This window comes from Lissotriton helveticus, chromosome 1_1 (genome assembly GCF_964261635.1).
Source record: "Lissotriton helveticus chromosome 1_1, aLisHel1.1, whole genome shotgun sequence".
In the NCBI taxonomy this organism is placed as follows: domain Eukaryota; kingdom Metazoa; phylum Chordata; class Amphibia; order Caudata; family Salamandridae; genus Lissotriton; species Lissotriton helveticus.
Window position 1 is genome coordinate 1,416,590,407 of NC_136057.1, and position 19,382 is coordinate 1,416,609,788.

Genomic DNA, 19,382 nt, shown 5'->3' on the forward strand with positions numbered 1-19,382 from the left:
GCATATATGTTTACATATGGCCTTATGTACTTGTATAATGTAACCTCAAACATGCAGTGTAATTCACTTCAACAGTTACAGAAAGTGCACCCACGGTGTAATCTCAACATTTATATGAATGTGTATTAATGTTTACTTTACAGTAACAATGAGTTGCAGTTTTCATGTATATGTACGTGTGTGGTTTGAATAACATTGTGTTCTTATATATTCATGTACTTCTTAAGTGATACAATCCATTAACTGTGATTGAAATTGCATTAACTTGAACAAGTGCTCTACACTTATATTGTGATTGTGTTTGTACCTATAATCATGCATTTAAACATGTATTGATATGCTTGGTGTACTAAAGATGACCTCAGGCCTTAAGCGTGTGGATTTTGCAATGCTTAACTGAAAAGTGAATGATTGATTCAAGTGCAATGTTTTTCTCCCCTCTTCAGGTGTCAAAGAATGATCTCATGGTGGAATAAAAGTCCACTATATGAAAGAGATAGTGAGGTTTAAAGGAGTATCTCTTGGCGAAGATAATAAAATGTATGAGGCAAGGGGGAAGCACTGTCCAAGCAGAGTAATATGACAGGAAGAATCCAAGGACGTTATTCATGGACCAAAGGAAATAAATCTTAAGGTAGCTGCCAAAGTTAGCTGTTTGAAGATAAGAAATAATTGGGCACATGACCTAGGATTCTAGAAGGTTCTTTTGTGGGTATAATTGGGTGTTGCACTTTGGCTTTGTTCAGATTCCCTTTAGACTCCAAGAGGTACAGACCTCTTTGCAACCTCTCTGTTGTGGTGGCTTCATGCAATACACTATTCTTTTTCTGCAGATCTTCTACAGAAATTCTGGTATGCTGACACCTTTCAACTTTATTGGATCTAATTAGAGTTTCTCCCATCTAGCAATAATTAGTGTAGGTTAGTTAAAGAGTATTAGAATTCCCTCATGCATAATAGGCAGGAGAACGGAAATGTTCAATCTAACCATCAGACTTTGTTCCTTATCCTTTGTGCTGTGGCTACTGAACAGTGGCTGCTGCTTCCTTTAGACAGTAGTGGGGCACATAAATTACTTTTGAATGTAAAAATAAACGTACCTGTCTGCAGGCAGCAGCACACATTCGGCTCCTGCCTTGCACTGCGTGCTGGATAAAAGCATTGAGCCAATTCAAGCACTGCTCCCTTGCTGCTTACAATGCTAAACAGCAAAGGAGCAGTGCTAGGATTGGCTGGAGCAGCCAATCACAGTGCTCCACCGAACACCTACTGGACTGTGCTTCTGCTTCTCAACTTCCTTTCAGCTGTTGAAGGAAAGCCTGCACTGCGCATGTCAGGCTCGCCAGAGTGAAAACACAGGCCAATCTGACATACGCAGTTCAGTTAACACAGCTTGAACTGCTGCGGTCATGGCGGGAGAGAGTGCTCTACCATGTCCCGCCCCCTAAGAAGGTGAGAGTGGAAAGCGTGAGAGGGCACATTGTGTGTGAGTGCATGTGTGTGTATAGTGGGTCGCAGGGGGTCAATGCCCCAACGCCCTTATGCACGAACGGCCCTGCTACTGAATTCCTCATTTGCTTTCTGTTATTGAGGATAAACGTTGTGCGTATATTTAGCTTTCCTCTATTGATTTTGTATCCTTATACTACGTTCTGAGACTGATATATATTTAGCTTTGAATTTGTAATAAATTCATACTTAGCCTCATTTATTGACTCCGGGCTTTACTGTGTGACCAAATGGGTTACACTGTAATTTGGTAAATTGTAAGTTGATCCTAACTCCCTTTATTCTACAGGCACCTGGAACTTTCCAATTCAGGGTGCTGGGAGTGAGGGGGGCAGGAAGAAGGAGTCTACATTTTAAGCATTATCGTGACTATTTGACATTCCAAGTACACTTTTATAAACTTAGGGCCTGCTTTAGAATTAGTTGAGAGAGGAAAGGCATACAGGGTAGTGAGTGATTTTTGTCTGCAGCCTGCCTTTACTCCACCTGCTAAATTTTGAGATGTCCCCCAGCCCTATGAACATATCTATATATTGGCGGGGGTCATATCTATAAATTGGCAGGATTTGCATTAGTGGTGGTTCTTGTCAATGTAGGACACGTTTGATGGAGAGCTCCATCAAACATGGTGGTCTGCTGGCAAACCTTTGCAATGTTTCTATTTTTAAAAAACAAACTCCCAAGGTGAGAGTTTGGTTTTGAAAATTAAAAAACTATTGACCTTGACACCACAAGAGTTCTATCCCACGGTGTGAGGGTAATTTTTCTTTTTTTACTGCCCCTCATTACCAGGATATACCTGTTTAGAAAAGTATGCCTGGGGATCTTCTTTGGTAAAAATCATGCACATAAAGGACAAAGGGGGGACATTGGCCTACACCCTAAATTTACTTTTACACCTTCACTGGCACAACTCCCACCTGAGATAGGGGCTTTTGAACAAGCAGTTATCCATGACGTGGAACAAGAAACAAAGAGAAAATCTCTCTTGAATCTGACAAGACTAGCGAGATAAGCAATACAGGAGTTGAATGAGGACCCCAAAAGAGTGATAAAGCTGGCTGATAAGGGAGGTGCAATTGTCATACAGGCAAGGGAGTTGATTGTAACCTAGTGTCGGCGCCTCCTTGCAGACAGAAAAAACCACAGGATCCGGGAGAAGGATCCTACCCCTGAATTAGAAAGGGAAATTAGAACACTGGTTGAAAAAGCTTTTCAAAACGACAGGATCTCACAGAATGAAGCATCTTTCTTGTACAGTGATCAACCGGCAATACCATACTTTTATACATTACCAAAAGTGCATAAAAAGAGATTAACCCCACCTGGAAGACTGATAATTTCGGGCATTGGATCAGTCTTAGAACCTCTGTCACGTTTTTTCGACTTTTATCCGACACCGATTGTGGAGAAGATGCCATCCTATTTGAAGGACACCAGGGAAGTACTCAATCTGATTAAGGTCATTACATTCAATCCTCACTCACAATTCTTGGTGGGGCTCGACATTGAGTCTCTGTATACAAGTATTCCCCAGGAAGAGTCCCTGGGGGTGGTTGAAAATATCCTATATTGAGAAAACTGGGAAGTTCAAACCCCAAGGTCTTTTATTCTTAACCTGGCGGAATTGTAATTGACCAGGAATTATTTCCAGTTCAAAGGCACAATATATTTTTAATCAATAGGGACTTCCATGGGGAGTACATTCGGGCTTAGTTTGGCGTGTTTGTATGTCTCGGACTTTTAAAGAGAGCACATTTACTCCCCAGGCAACCTCTTTTCAGTATGTCTGAAAATGTAGCGTCGCTACATCGATGATGTGCTAGTCATCTGGCAAGGAGACAGGGAGTCAATTGAAGGCTTCCTGGAATGGTTGTTAGTTGGTAGCCCTTTTATATACTTCACATCCACAGTCTCAAATATATCCATTCCTTTCTTGGACCTGGACATCAGATCCAAGGAGGGTAGGTTGGTAACAGAGATACATCAAAAACTGACGGACAGAAATAATCTGCTGTCCTTCCATTGCTTTCACCCCAAGGCCCTATGAGACAATTTACCTTATGGTCTGTTCTTGCAGTTACACAGGAATTACTCTGAGTTCGCTGCTTTTGAGGAGGAAGCCAAAAAACTGAGCATCGAATTGCAGGACTGGAACTATCCCAAACACGTAGTAGGAAGGGCATGGAAGAGAGGAAAGAATACAACAGGGATGCCCTGTTGGATACCCATGAAAAACCGACTCCTGATAGGAGCATATGTGTGACTACATTTAGCATGTTCTCCAATGTGGTGAAAAATATTGTTTCAAGAAATGTGTGGATCATTATTATGGTCTAAATTTGGAGACCCCGTCATTCTCATTTTGGAAAAGTGCAAGCATTAAGGACCTACTGGTACATACCAGGCCCCAGATATGTAAACTGATGGCTGAGCCAAGGCTGTGGGATCTCCTACACATGACAGGACACAATACATGTGGATTGTGCAAAACATGTCCATAACCAGCATTGTTAAGTCAGTTGATTTGGGCATGAAACCTCCATGGAAACTTTCCAAACACACTACATGAAACTCAGAAAACATAATATACCTCATTAGGTGCCTGTGCAATTTATTGCACATTGGTATGACTACCAGGAAAGTAAAGATTAGAATCATGGAAAACATGAGCAATGTTAGGTGCCACAAATCAATGACAAAATTGACCACACACTAATTAGAAATGAAACGCTCAGTGGAGGACCCGAAATGGGTAGTCATTGACAAGCCCCATATTCCAAACACAATGAAAGGTGCAAAGAACTTGCTACTGAAACGCAAACAAAGATGAGTGTATGGATTACAAAGCAATGAAAAGAGATTAAATGATGATATCCCAGGGCACTTCTTGAACTGTCTTTAGAAATAATCGCTAGTATCCAAGATGAGAGGTGTGTGACATGATAGTCCCCACAGACACTGTTCCATTGTTATATTTGAATGAGGTTATTATAGACCAAATCTTTTGATTAAAAGAGCCACACTGTAGGATACAAGAGTGATTTAGAGTCCTGTAAAAAACAAATGCTATAAGTAAGATATAAAGGGGCTGAGAAATGTAGCTGATTTAGTACGATATAGACTGGAGATCGGGAACTCTGAGTCCTTACAACAGAGTATAGTCTGCTAGGAAGGTTCCTCTGAATTTCAATATGGCAGCAGACCTAGGCAACCTGTAGGGAGGTTCTCATTCCAGCAATGGAAGGGGTGAGCACATGACTCAGGCCTGCCAGCAAATACAACAATAAAGATGGAGGCCGATGAACACACGACCACACATCGAAGGACAGCAAGTGGCTGGGTGGCAGTGTTAGACCCTTGAAGAAGTAAGTTGAGAAGGAGCAGTACCATCCTGCACAGAACAACACCGCATTGTGACCTCCATCTGGGTCACGAAGCAGGGACTGTTGAATGATTCGATTATGAGAAATTGGGAAATGTGAAATTGGGAAATGCGCAGCCCCAGTCGGATTGGAGAAATGCGATCCTGGGGAGGCACAGTGCATTTGAACCATGTGATGTATGCAAGTTGTAACAAAAGCTGTGCACAGTATGAGAAGAAGGGACATATGAAGGGCCTGGAGAAGTTATTAAGTTTGGGCATTCCGAGATTAAGACAATAACTGATAAGCACTTGACTCTAACTAGGGTGGCCCTAGGAGATATTGTAGGATCATCATGACGAATGTATGCGATATGAGAGTCAGGTTAGGCATAAACCCAACATGGAGGATAAAAAGGTTGATAAGAAGAATCAAATATAATGGTGGCTATTGCCCATGTGCCTTAGGAGTCAAGTTTAATACAAACCATCTCCTCCACTGTTGTGTGTTGATCATAGAGCATAGGAAGAAAATACTTTAACAGGTGGTTTTGTCCTCTGTTGAGGCAAAGCATATTTCATTTTTTTGGGGTGGATTTTCTGGAGATTTTGATTGCCTTTGGAGTTTATATTAAGACTGTCCTTAAAAAGGAGTGTTTTGTTTAAATACTTCAAAATAACGTACAGTGTGTGGGATACTGCTATCTCCAAGAAAAAGGGTACTGTTACAAGTAGAGGCACTGTATGCTTTAATTGCCATTGATTTTTTCTGACTTTAGATTGGACTAGTACTTTAGTATATTAAGCCTGCTTTACAAGTGCTGCCTGTGGAAATGTCTCCATGAAAACTGTAAGATAGCATGCAGCATGGAAAAAGAACTGCTTTGAGGGTTTAAATAGTCTTCATACTTAGTAGCTGACTGGTCATACGAAACAGTGACATTCTACCGAGCACACAAACATCGTAACACACAAATATTGTGTCCGAAATGTTGACACAAATATTGTTTTTACATACTTATAAAGGTAAGTACAAAAACATTGAGTTAAAAATATCGTTTACACTAATATCATTCAAAATTAGACAAAAATATAATTTTTCAATAAATATACTGATTACAATAGTAAAACATATACATTTTAATTCATAACTATAATATAATGTATATTACACACATTTAAGTAACATATATTAAAAATAAATATATAGTTATGTAAACATACACATAAACAATATGTGTGTATGTAAATATATACATGTCTATAACAAACTAATATTAAATATATATATTGGCTATCTTAATTTACTAATATAAAATCCATATATATATATATATTTTTTAATATATATATGTACACATACATACACACGCATACATATATTTATATATATATATATATATAAACACATAAAACATGCAAAAATTAAAAAAGAAAACAAGTAAAAACAAAGAAGCCATTCACTAAAAATATTATTTAAAAAAATAAATATTGATACACACTCACATATATATATATATATATATATTCGACAACACTCCTGGTCCGTTTTTCTTTTTGCACGAAAAAAAACAGAGTTGAGGCCCCAATGTAGTTGACAGTGCTTCAGATTTATTAGGCACAATAGGTTTTTTCTTGTGCCTAATAAATCTGAAGCACTGTCAACTACATTGGGGCCTCGACTCTGTTTTTTTTCGTGCAAAAAGAAAAACGGACCAGGAGTGTTGTCGAATATTGAGAGGTTGGCGAACCCTGTCGAGCGCCCGCCGTGCAAAGCGGCAGAAGCACGCCATTCGTGTGTGTTTATATATATATATATATATATATATATATACAGATAATATAAAAAAAAATTACCTATATTTGAACAGTAATAAAAATATTGTAATCTTTAAAAAACAAGACATACTCCTTCCACTGCAGTCTGTGCAACAGTAGGGAAAGCGTTGGACTCCAGAGGGGCAAAATGTACTATTTTATTCCACTGTGTGCAACAGTAAGGAAAACGTTAGACTCCGGAGGGGTACTATTCCCACTCCAGTTTGTGCAAAGGTAGATAAAATGTTGGATGCCGGAGGGGTACAATTAACTATTCCCACTCCAGTCTGTGCAACAGTAGGGAACGTGCTGGACACCGGAGGGGTAAAATTTACTATTCCCACTCCAGTCTTTGCAACAGTAGGGAAAGCCAGTTCACTTCAAACACATAGCATCTTTTAATGACTCATTTACTTGACCCAAAAAATAAAACTATTAGAATAAAAATGATATATGCATTTAAAAAACAATTAAATAATTTAAATAATATTTTACAATTGTAATAATTTATTCCAAATTTACACATTTGTTATTAATTGATCTTTTAATTAAAAACACACATTATAAGCACACAAACATAGCAACACACAATTAAAATAGAATTAAAATAAAAAAAGGTTAACATATTAAGTAATGTATATAATAATTATTAATGATTGATTATTTGTTAATTAATTATAGTTGCATAACTTCCCATCCTATTCCTCCACAAACACAACACAAAATATACTTATTAAACATTTTTCTTAATTATTAATACACTCAATATTTAATTAAAATTAATAATTAATTGATAATGGATTATAACTGAATTACCTTCCCCACTATACCCCTACAAACACCACAACCCACACCTAAGAAATAACATAAAACAATAATTACAGTTTACCTAAATAATTATCAATTAAATTATTAATATTACATTATAATTAATCAACTAATACTTCATTAATTTCACAGCCTATACACCTACAAACCCAACAACACATACCCAAAATATCACTAAAATATATAATAATTACACAATCTACATAATTAATTATAAATTAACTAATTAGTAATACATAATTAATAATCAATAAATAATTACTTAATTACCTTCCCGCCCTATACCCCTACAAACAAAACAACCTGCACCTGAAATATTGCTTACAAAAATTCTAATAATTACACAATTTACATAATTATCAATTAAATATTTAATATTCATGACAAATGTATTTTTAATTAATTATAATGAATGAACTTCCCATCCTGTACCTCTGCAAACCTCACAGCCCGCTACAGCAGGATAAATTACTATTACAAATTAAATAAAAAATTATAAATAACAAACGTAAAAACTATATTTAAAATATTAACAATTATGCAAACAATATATGACTTATACAATTAAAATATGAACTAAAACTCATTCAAATGATGAAAATGCAATATTTTTTACAACATTACTGCAAATGATATTAAAAACCCCAAAAAATCGATAATTATGTCCATTATATTTCTGCATTACGATATTAATGTGTCACGATATTAAAAACTCATTATTGGTGTAGCTCGATATTAATAACTCAATAATATGTCCAAATACCGGTCACACTTTGGTATTTGCTCGTCATAATGCTTAAGGCCTGATTGCGAGTTTGGCAGTTCGACCGCTCGAATGCTGCGTTCGCACCCACCAGACCGCCATATTACGAGTTTACCATGATGCTGGCGGTGTGGCTGCGGACATCTTGCAGCAGTGGTGATTAGTTTTCCATATGTATCAATGCCTGTGTGAATATTTCAACTGCTTTTGTGTCGAATACACACATATGAATGATACATGTGGACAAATCCCATCTACCCAAAACCGAAGTCTGGCTCATATGTTGGCAGTCCAGGCAATGGGTATATGGTACAAAAAGGGCTCCCCTGTATATTGCCGCCAACAGGGTATTAATCCTCGGGCTGAAGATGCTTCTGTCAAGGTGGACCTGAAGAAAGGGATCCACGTCGAATTATGACGGGAAACAGGAAAGGGGTGACTAAGCCCCCCAAATCCTTCATTTCCACCAACTTGAAGCTGACAGTCCCACTGCCGCGGTAGGCTCGTTGGAAAGCCATCTTGTAATATGGACGTTGGCAATCCCACCGCAGTACCGATGAACAAGGCACCGCAATGGAAGCATCAATGGCAGTTCCTGCAGGGCATAGACTGTCAAGTCCATGCCCTGCAGGAACTGGGGTGCATGCATACAGGGGCGCACAACATGTGCCCTCCTACATGCACCCTGTAGGCCTGAGGCAACAGGGGCCTCAGTAGGGCCCCCTTTGTTTCCTCACCTCTACACTTTTCATGGCAGGCTCACCTCCAAGAAAAGTGTGGTAGTGAGGAAACTAGTAATATGCTTGGCGGTGCCACGGCGGCACCACCAACATATTACTAGCCTAACACTGCTGCGAGATCGCCAGGAATCGCGGATTCCTCGCAGCAGCAGTGGTTCTTTGGCGGTCCGACCGCCATAGTCAGAATATGGCGGGTGGACCACCACTACGGCAGTCCAGTGGACCGCCGCTGTTGTAATAAGGCCCTTGATGTTTTTTTGTTATTATGAATTACTATGAGTTCAGTAATTTTTTTTAAACTCTTTATTAACATTGCTCATACCAGTTGACATGTCAATCCATTGGTCACATTGCATCAGATAAACAAGCAGTGTACAGTGTAAAGAATAGTCAGTATTAACTACTAACTGGACATTCAAAGTAAGACCCCTATCCAAAGCCACCCCCCATTCCCCTGTATCGTTTCCAAGGCCCCCAAATCTTCTTCCATTTTTTGGGGCAACCCTACTTTTGTAAATGGTCTCCTCCACACCAATCAAGGTCCCACTCCCACTGGTCCCACTGTGGAGAAGCCGGCGCCCCCCAAGCCCTGACAATGTTCCTTTTTGCCACCCCGGCTGCCATTGCCAACCAAAGTTCCCCATATCTGGTCCAATCAGTGGGCCCCTTGATCATTAAAAGTAACCATCTGGGCTTCCTCGGTAACGGGGAGCCCACCACCTCCGCCATCGTGTCTGCGACCTTGGTCCAAAAGGGTACTATCTCCGGGCACTCCCACAGTATGTGGTAGAAGGAACATTCCCCCCCACACCCACGCGCGCACAGGGCAGACTGTCACCCACCCCAAGTGTACAATAGGGTACGGGGTAGTATACCTTTTGCAGAATTTTGAGCTGCACCAGCTGGAACCGGACACGAATCGCAATTTCCCGTGGACTCTGCAGGGCGTCCTGCCAGTCGTTGTCCTCCAAGTGACCCAAATCCCGCTCCCAAGTCGTCCTCAGTGACACTAAAGGATCCGGCATGTTGTTTATAAGCTTGCGGTAGATCGTGGATGTGGGCTTTTCAAGGATGGGATCGAAGAGTAAACGATCGTCCATGGGGGAGTATTCTGGAACGGAGGCCCCCCCTCGAATATGTGAGCGTATAGCATGTATGAGGCGCAAGTAGTGATAGCGCTGCGAGTTCGCACATCATATTTCTTTTGCAGATATTCAAATGAGCGAGGGGCGGCCCCCTTCCACACATCCCCCAAGTATTCAATTCCGATGATTTGCCAACCCCTAAAGCCCTCCAAGTGAGCTACCTCACTCAGCTGCTTCCCAATCCACAAGGGGGTCCTAACCGTCAGGGATCCCATCCCCCCAGAAATCTATTTGCCTCCCTCCAGCATTGAAACCACCACTCCTGTATGTGAGGGCAACTCCGCACGTGTCCTGCGGGCGTATAACAATGATTCGCAGTTCCCGCCCTGCATCACAAACCGATCAACTCTATAGGCCAATTCCGACCTATCTGCATACACCCACTCGTTCACCACCTGCAGCTGGGACGCCCAGTAATATAATTGCAAGTCCGGCAGGGGCATCCCACCGTCGTACACCCCCTCGTAAGTTTACTCAACGCTATCCGAGGGTTGCCACCACCCCAAAGAAGCGTCCCCACCGCCTGTGATATTCGTTTAAAAATCCCTGACAGGATCGGATACGGCGTGTTCTGCAAAATATACAGGAGGCGAGGTAACGCCAACATCTTAAACATTGCAGCACGTCCCATCAGGGACAGAGGCAGCATGCGCCAGTGACCTACGTCAGTGAGAAGGCGTGTCAACTGGGGCTCCAGGTTTCTAGCAAAAAACTCTGCTTTATCTCTGGTAATGAACACCTCCAGGTATCTGAAGCCATCCATCACTAACACCGCAGGGCACCTGGACGGTATCTGCGGAGGAGGGCCCGAGAAGGGAAAGATAACCGATTTTGCCCAATTGATTCAATATCCCGAGTAGCTCCCAAGGAGCTCGAAGAGGTGAAGTGCCTGCACCATCGACTGATAGGGACTAGCCTTATATAACACGATGTCATCAGCGTAAAGGCCCTCCTCCCAGTCGTCGTTTAGCGCCAGGCCCCAGAACTACCTGTCCCTCCTGATCCAATGAGCCAACAGCTCTAGCGACAAGGCGAACAAGAGGGGGGACAGGGGGCATTCCTGCCTCGTGCCCCGCTGGAGTTGGAAGGCTCTGGACACCGATCCGTTAACCCATACGCGCGCTAGTGGCTGCTCATACAGGAGGTGCACCCAACTGCAGAAAATCGGACCGAAGCCAAGTCTCCGCAGGACCATGAAGAGGTAGGGCCATTCGATGCTGTTGAAAGCCATGGAGGCGTCCAGCACCCTTAATGCTGTCTGTGTGTCCACCTCACCTTCTGTCGTATACAGCACACCATATAAGCGACGCAAGTTAGGTCTAGTACTCCTGCGCGGCATGAAACCCGACTGATCTACATGAATCAGATATGGCAATACTGGGAGGAACCTGTCCGCCAGGACCTTGGCCAACACCTTCGCCTCAGCGTTTCTGAGTGAGATCGGCCGATAGGAGGAGCAACAATCGGCCGATTTGCCATCCTTGTGGATCGTGGCTTCTCTCTGGTCGGGCGGTAGCGTGCCCACCTGACGTGCTTCTAAGTACATCTGTAGGAGAGGGCCTGAGATGCTGTTCGACTGTCTCTTGAAGATCTCAATCGGGAGCCCGTTGGGACCCTGTGCCTTCCTGGACTGCAGGGAGTTGAGCGCCGCCCCTATCTCATCACTAGACCAGGCTGTCTCCAGAGTATCACTCTGTGACTGGGACAGAGTGGGAAGTGCAAAGTCACGGAGGAATTCCTCACAGTCCTGCTCCGTCCTAGTACATACCGGGGTGTATACCTCTTCGAAGTACGTCGCAAACGCCTCTGCAATGTCTGTACTGGTGGACACTAGGGAGCCCGACTTAACACGCACTGCCACCACCCAGGAGCGCTCCCTATCTCTTCGTTCTAGCCATGCCAGGAGCTTCAGGGCTTTATCTCCAACATCATAGATACGGTGTTGCATGGCCAGGGAATAGTGCCAGAGCGAGGACGCAACGCCTACCTTATGTAAAAGATCAGTAATCTCACCTTCAAGCCTCCTAATCAGTTTGGATGCCTCCTTCTTTTTGGCCCCAATCAAGGCCTGTGCTTGCCCTCTCAAGATGGTCTTGTACGCCTCCTAGAGTGCGATATGTGATGCGACTGATCCCTGATTTTCTTCAAAATATAGCTGGGAGCCCTCCCTAAGTTTGTCTCCTATTTTATAATTCCGTAGATGCCACGGATCTATCCGAGGGAACACCGCCCTGTTGACAACTGGCCCCCTGAAAAGAGCACTCACCGGGGAGTGATCAGAGAGACCCCTGGCCATAATATGTGGATCCGCAAAGTCACCCAATTGATCAGTGCGTGCCAGCAGGTGATCCAATCTAGAGAAGGACCCATGTCTGGCCGAGTAAAACGTGTACTGTCTCGAAGAGGGGTGGTGTGCTCGCCATAAGTAGCTCAGGCCTAAAGCCTCCAGAAATCCCTGCAGTCCCTGCTCACCCCTGAATCCCTGTCCCCCACCCAATCTATCGAGGTCAGCGTTCATAACCGCGTTCATGTCTCCACCTACCAGGAGAGTTCTCAAGGGAAGACCTGCCAAAAAGGAGCCAGATCGTGCGTAAGTCGTGGAGTGGAGGCCCGGCGGGAAATAGCAGGATCAGAATACAACTGCCTGTCCCTCCCATCCACCCGCCACTGCCACCATGCAGCCCGAGTCGTCGGTCCACGCCCCAGTGATCACTATAGGAAACACTTGCGCATTAAAATGCCCACTCCCCTGGACCCAGACGTGAAGCCCGAGTGGGCAGCCATTTTGTGCCCAAAGCGGTCTAGCGCTTGACATCTGTTGCCCTGCAGGTGCATCTCCTGCAGCAGAACCACATCAGGGGAGTGTCGCTTCAGGTGCTGCAGCACTAAAGTCCTTTTAATCTTGTTGCCCAAGCCATTGACGTTCCACGTCCAGATCTTAACCTGTGTCTAGGAACCCATCCTGAATGAGTGTCTCCCCAGCTGTACGAATGAACACTACTACCCTGTAGTGAGCCTCCGTCAACCACCCCCGCCAAATGACTGACTAAGTAATGACCATATCAAACCTGTCCCTAAGAAACAACCCCCCTCCCACTTGCACATACCCAACAACCCATTCCCCCAACACCCCCCTCCCTGCCTCCCTGCCTGGTGAGCCTCCAACCACCCACCAATAAAACGTGCAGAGTGCCTGTTGCCCCAATGCCACAACTAGAACCATGCAAGAGGAATTGTGGGACCGCTGACCTAAGGGAGATGCATATGTACCATGTCAGATCACACCCCCTCTTGTGCAATACAACCCCAACCTTTAACATTATACCCCGCCACCCAGCCCAACATTCATACCAGACCCAGGTCTGTGGGCAGACTCGGTTAATGTCTCTCGCCAGGGTCACGGAGCGAGACAGTCCTTGACCCCCTTACCTCCAGGTAGCCAAACCGCCCGGCCACCCATCTCTTCAGCCCAAAGTCACCGTTCGAACAGGGCCATAGGCTGAGCTTCGCAAGCCTACACCATACCAGAGTCACTCCGCCTGCTGCCGTTCACCGTTCCTGGGAACTCTCACTGCGTCCAGGCCAGCTTCCTGGCCACCTCGTTCCACCTGCGTGTTGTGCCGCTTCCCCTGCCGACCAACAATGCGCCAGCCTTCCATCCAATCGGCGGCGTCTGCTGGCGTATCGAAGAAGTAGGTCTTGTCTCCATCTAGAACCTTAAGCCGTGCAGGGAACAACATCATGTACTTCACCCCCTTATCTCGAAGCGCCCTCTTTAACCCGTCAAAGGAGCGCCGTTGTCACTGCACCTAGAGCGTGAAGTCCTGAAAAAAACAGATGAAGGCATTATCTCGGTGCAGGTCTCCATGGTCAAGTGCCGCCTGCAATATGGCATCCCTATCTCTGTAATTAAGGATGCGGGCAATGATTGTGCGTGGGGGGCTCCTGGCTTGGGCTTGCCTCTCAAGGCTCTGTGTGCCCGCTTGACAGAAAAGAAATTCGAAAGGCGTTTCGGCTTCAGGTCGTGCAAAATAAGGTCCTCAACAAAGAAGTCCATCGAGGGCCACTCCATTCCCTCCAGCACCCCCACTATGCGAATGTTGTTTCCCCAAGCTCGGCCTTCCTGGTCCTCCAGGCGGGCATGAATGTCAGCTTGGTTCTTGGTGAGCACGGCCACCTGTTCCTCCAATCGCTTTGTCTTTGCCTGAAGCCCGCCTATGCCGGTCTCTGCCGCCGTGACTTTTTTGGACATTTTGCGGAAGTCCGTCCGCAGGAGGTTCACCTCCTCTGTCACGGAATCCAGTTTCGGCTCCATGGTGCCACGAAAATCATTGATGGCCCTCATTATGTTCTTCAGGGACGGGTCCGGGCCCCCATCATCATGGTCGTCGTCATGTCCGACACCCGTCGCACCCTGATCTCGGGTCATCGCCACTGTGTACCTTTCTATCTGGTTAGATTGGCCCGGTACTCTGTTCCGACCCATTATGGGCCCGGCTTCCTGGAGGCACCAGGACCCCAACTGGCCAGGAACCCCCTCCTGTGCCTGTTGTCTCTGCCTCTGGGACCCACTGGACTAGATGCAACCCGCAGGCCTCCGAATCACTGGCTCCCTGCCCCCACGGGGAGACCCGTCACTGCGGCTGGCACTCAAGTCCGTCAAACACACCTGCCCCATAGCCGCTCTCTAACCAGGGTGGGCGAGGCAGCACCGGATACTCCAGCAGGGGGACCGTCAATAGGCCGCAGGCCTCAGGCTCTAGGTCATCACCCAGGCACCCAGAGGGCCACGCCCCGGCTGAAGAAGTCCCCGTCCAGTCACTGAGGAGGGCCCCTCCTGCTGCCGTGCGCTCACGCTGCCCCGGGCCCCCAAAAGACACCCAGCAGCATCTGCCTCCCAGGCGGTCTACTTCCACCGGCCACAGCTCACTATTCAACGTGGGATCCACCCACGGCAGTCGTCGCTCTCAGCAGAACACCTTCCTGTGCTTGAACTGCGCCCCGGCTCTCACTGAGGCAGCAATGCTGGGGGCCACACCACTGGGGACAGTTCACTGGGCCCGAAGGCCGGATGTGCCCCACGACCGCTGGAGAGCCACTGCTCCTCACTCTCAGGCCGCCTTCTACCACCTGCCGCAGCTCGCTGATAAACGTCGGAGCCCCCCCAAGGCAGGCGTCGCTCGCTGCAGGAGACCTTACTGTGCTCGCTCAGCACCCAAGCTCTCACGGAGACAGCAGTGCCGGGGCCCACTCCACTGGGGACAGTTCACTCCTCCAAGAGGCCGGACGTGCCTCCCGACCACAGGAGAGCCGCCGTTCAGAGCACCCGGGTTGCCACCATTTTAGGGTGTTCTCGGTCGATCCCCTCTGTTCCACCAGTTGCCGCCTGGGACACTCGAGGCTGCTGCAAGTCACCGTCGCCGACCCGCTCCCACAGCCGTGGGTGCCCTCCGCGGTCGCTCCGGTATGCAGATAATGACGGATTTTCAGGGGAATATTTAGGTCACTAGCGCAGCACCCGTACTACGCCGCCATCTTCCCCGGCTGCCGGCCACGCCCCCCCTATGTAGTTCAGTATTGAACCTTAGGATGACCAATGTTAATTGCAAGGATGTGGCGATATTGCCAAATTTTGCTGCGTTTTTATAGTGCATTTGTGTTTGTGCTTGTCATATGTTATGTAGTTGACAACATATGAAAGTTGTGTGTATTTTTTCTACAGATCATTATTCTGTGATATTTACTATATGATTAATATTTATGAAACTGTGAGTAGATTTAGATTGATGTAAGCTCCCTGTATACCATTTTGCTTCGTAATTCATCTGAATAAATCACATTTTTATAGAGTACTGGATGATATTTTTCCAACCTTTCTCTTATGTCTAAGAATATTTATGTGGAAATATAATTTCTCAGCCTCTAAGTTTATGGGCTTCATCTTTCACATGACATTGCTGCCTGGTTGTTTCATCAGCATAAAACATCTGCATGTAGTTAGTAGTCTGGAGTTCCACCACAGCCCTCAGCTACGGTGCAGAATGCACCCACGTTGACAATTTTATGTTCAGTGTTGTCAGACTGCTTAACTCCTGATTGTACCGCCCTACTCCATAGGCGCTGGAAGTAGCTGCAGCACCCTCAAAATGACATTGCTGGAGTTCAGAAGGTGACAGAGCAATAAAGATGTCTTTAAATGTTGTGTTTTATCTTGCGCATTTGTTCTGTATTCAAAGACAAAGGTCAAATTTCAGGCTATGTCTTCTGACAAACATTGCTCGGAAACTGGTGTTTACTTTTATTTCTCTGACTGCAAAGTGAAATTTTGTAAAAGTGACCTAGGTGACAGTTTTGCTATGGTACAGGAAGTGGAAGGAGAGGTGAAGAACATTTACATACTTATAAATGAACTATACACACATTTCAAAATATATTGGCAATTTGGAAAGTGCAAATGAACCACATTTATTGTAATTCTGAGGTGAAATGGGAATAAAGATTTTAATGGGATCAAAACAATTCAAGACCCTTTACTTGGTGATGCACTAATGATATTTATTTGTTGAAACCCGATTTCCAAACATTATCGTTTCTGCCTTATATAGTTTTGTCTATAAAACTGCACATCTCTGCAAATGTAGTGCCTATTTCAATGGAGAATCTACTGACTACATAATATACCCTTACCTGCCTCCTGCTGAATGGGTGTGGCACATTTTCTAAACTTGTTTTTTGTGTGCCTTTGGATTTTTCACAATCTCTAGGACTTCAGTGACAACCTCAAAGGCAACAGCCCTACTGTGAAAATTGTTCCAGCACCACATCCCTAACCTGCATATGGACAGACATCCGCTGCCAGATCATATAGCTAGGTGTGAATGGATTGCACTCCAATGCTCACAAAATCTCAGGTCTGGACAGACAATGCGTATGTGCTCCACCAGGGGCGGCTCTAGACTCATGGCGGCCCTGGGCAGGGAGCGTAGGTAGGGGGCCCCGGAATAGGGGGTCTGGGAGGGGCGGAGCACGGAGGCCAGTGAGGAGGGGGGGTCAGGGTGTTAGGAAGTGGAACAGAGCCTGAGGCCACCAAATCCCCACCAGGGGCCGCCACCCAGAGGATTATTATATTAAGGATATATCTTGGCCTGGTGGCCCCTGGGATTTGGTGGCCCTGTGCAGGTGCACAGCTTGCACATGCCAAAGGCCGCCCCTGGCTCCACTCTCCCCAGGTATGGGCCAGAGCATACCCTTGATCATGTCTCCCGGCTATGGACACGATGAACCCCTCTGAGAAGATCCCTTGCATGTGCCTAAATGGTACCCCTCTGAGCACATTCCCCAAGGTTGCACTGATTTTAACACCTCCCAACCATTCTAGCTGCATTCTTCCCAGGCCCCGTACCTTCTCCAGTTTGGAGAGGGCCAGAGAGTAATGGTCCTTGGCTTTGAACTGCATGAACCTCATGTTGGCCGGATGGGTCAGCTCGGTGATGATGTTCAAGCCCGGAAACAACCTGCATTGGAGGAGAAAAAACTTTAATCCTCAATGAATCACAGATTTAACCTCTACCTACATTATCCACAGAGTAGCATAACCTTTCAGCCTTCCCTCCTTTCACTCAGTCCATCACACGCTTACAACACTCCCTTGCTATTCGTGTTCATACTCATATTCATGCACATCACTCGTGCTAAGCCTCAGGAATTAAGACACATCCAGGACGGCTATCACGAATGGCAAAAGTAATAAGCCTTGGAATCCAATGACATCTTCCTTCAACTAGGATTTCTATATTCAAACATAGGTAATGTAGATTCAGTTTTTATTTATTACATTGTAGCTGCTAATAGAAAAATGTGCAAACTGACAGAAATAGAGGTCCTTCTCTCTTACCATAAGAGAGATGCATACTGATATAGAAACATCTCACTGACCAACCACGGACACACATACATTGACTTCAAGAGGGGGGCGTCTTGCTGACCATGGATAGATAAATCCTTTATTGTTTGATTATTTAAAATCTTACAATATTGTAAACACATAAGATTTACTGTAGCATATAAAACTAATAAAAGCCATAGCAGCATAAAATTCGTTAAATTTCAGTAAACTACTTCATTTTAAAACTTAATCTCCTAATTTTGTTTTCGCTGTTAGTAGGAACCTCACAAAGGTAGCGTTCATACCTATATCATTAGATTCAAGACAACATTTCAATGCATGCCTACATGTCCTTATTCCCCGTAGATTAAAAGGTATTTTAAGTAAGGATCTTCTTTCTTTTTCGAGTCCAGGACAAATACATAAGAGGTGGACAATGTTCTCCTCTTCCTTTTTACAAAGTCTGCATAATGTGCTATTTTCAGTATTCTTCCACGGGGGGAGATGACAAAGTCCCGGGAGTATTCCAAATCTTGCCTTGAGTAGGACTTGTTTATTTTTTTCCGACCAGGGTGTTTCTAAATATTGTTGTACCTTCTTTTTTTTGTATCCATTTATTATTGTCTAAGCATGTTTTCTTTTTGTTAGAGTTTCTTTGTCTTTTACGAGGGATAGATGGTTTGTAGTTTTATTGATTATTTTTTTGAACGATGTGTTATTTATCGTATTATTCCAGATTGTAATAACCGCAAACTCATCTATCGCTTCATTAAGATAATTCCATGCAGCTGACCATAGAAGTATGTGCAGTGACTGCTAGAGCCCCCCCACCACTAATCTGACCATTGACACATGTACACTGACAGGAAATGAGAAGCCCTTCACTGACTGGCCATAGAAACGTATACGCAGCTAGCAAGAGTTGTGCCTCTCACTCATCATAAAGAGAAACACACTGATTGCAAGGGAGGTGCTTCTTTCCAACCACAAAGTGACAGTCACTGACGGGAGGCTAGACGCCTTTTATCAATCATAGCAATTTATACACTGATAGCAAAGATGGTGCCTTTCACTAGCTGTACAGATAGCATCATTAGCAGCAAGAGATGAGTCTCTCATTGATCAAAGAGACATATACACTGACAGCTAGAGAGGAGTCTCTCATTGATCAAAGAGACATATACACTGACAGCTCGAGAGGAGGCTTTCATTGATCAAAGAGACATACACACTGACGGCAAGAGATGAGTCTCTCATTGATCAAAGAGACATATACACTGACAGCAAGAGAGGAGTCTCTCGTTGACCAAAGAGACATACACACTGACGG

At 44.8% G+C, this 19,382-nt stretch overlaps 1 protein-coding gene across 1 annotated transcript in view; it reads right to left on the reverse strand.

Moving 5' to 3' along the window:
* Window positions 1–19,382, reverse strand: part of LOC144764134 (potassium channel subfamily T member 2-like) — a gene marked incomplete at its 5' end in the record, with an annotated part of 1,271,238 nt that overhangs the window by 48,068 nt on the left and 1,203,788 nt on the right. The window contains one exon of the mRNA XM_078650285.1: window positions 17,570–17,681. Coding sequence (XP_078506411.1) covers window positions 17,570–17,681 — 112 coding nt within the window. The remainder of the gene's footprint in view (window positions 1–17,569; window positions 17,682–19,382) is intronic.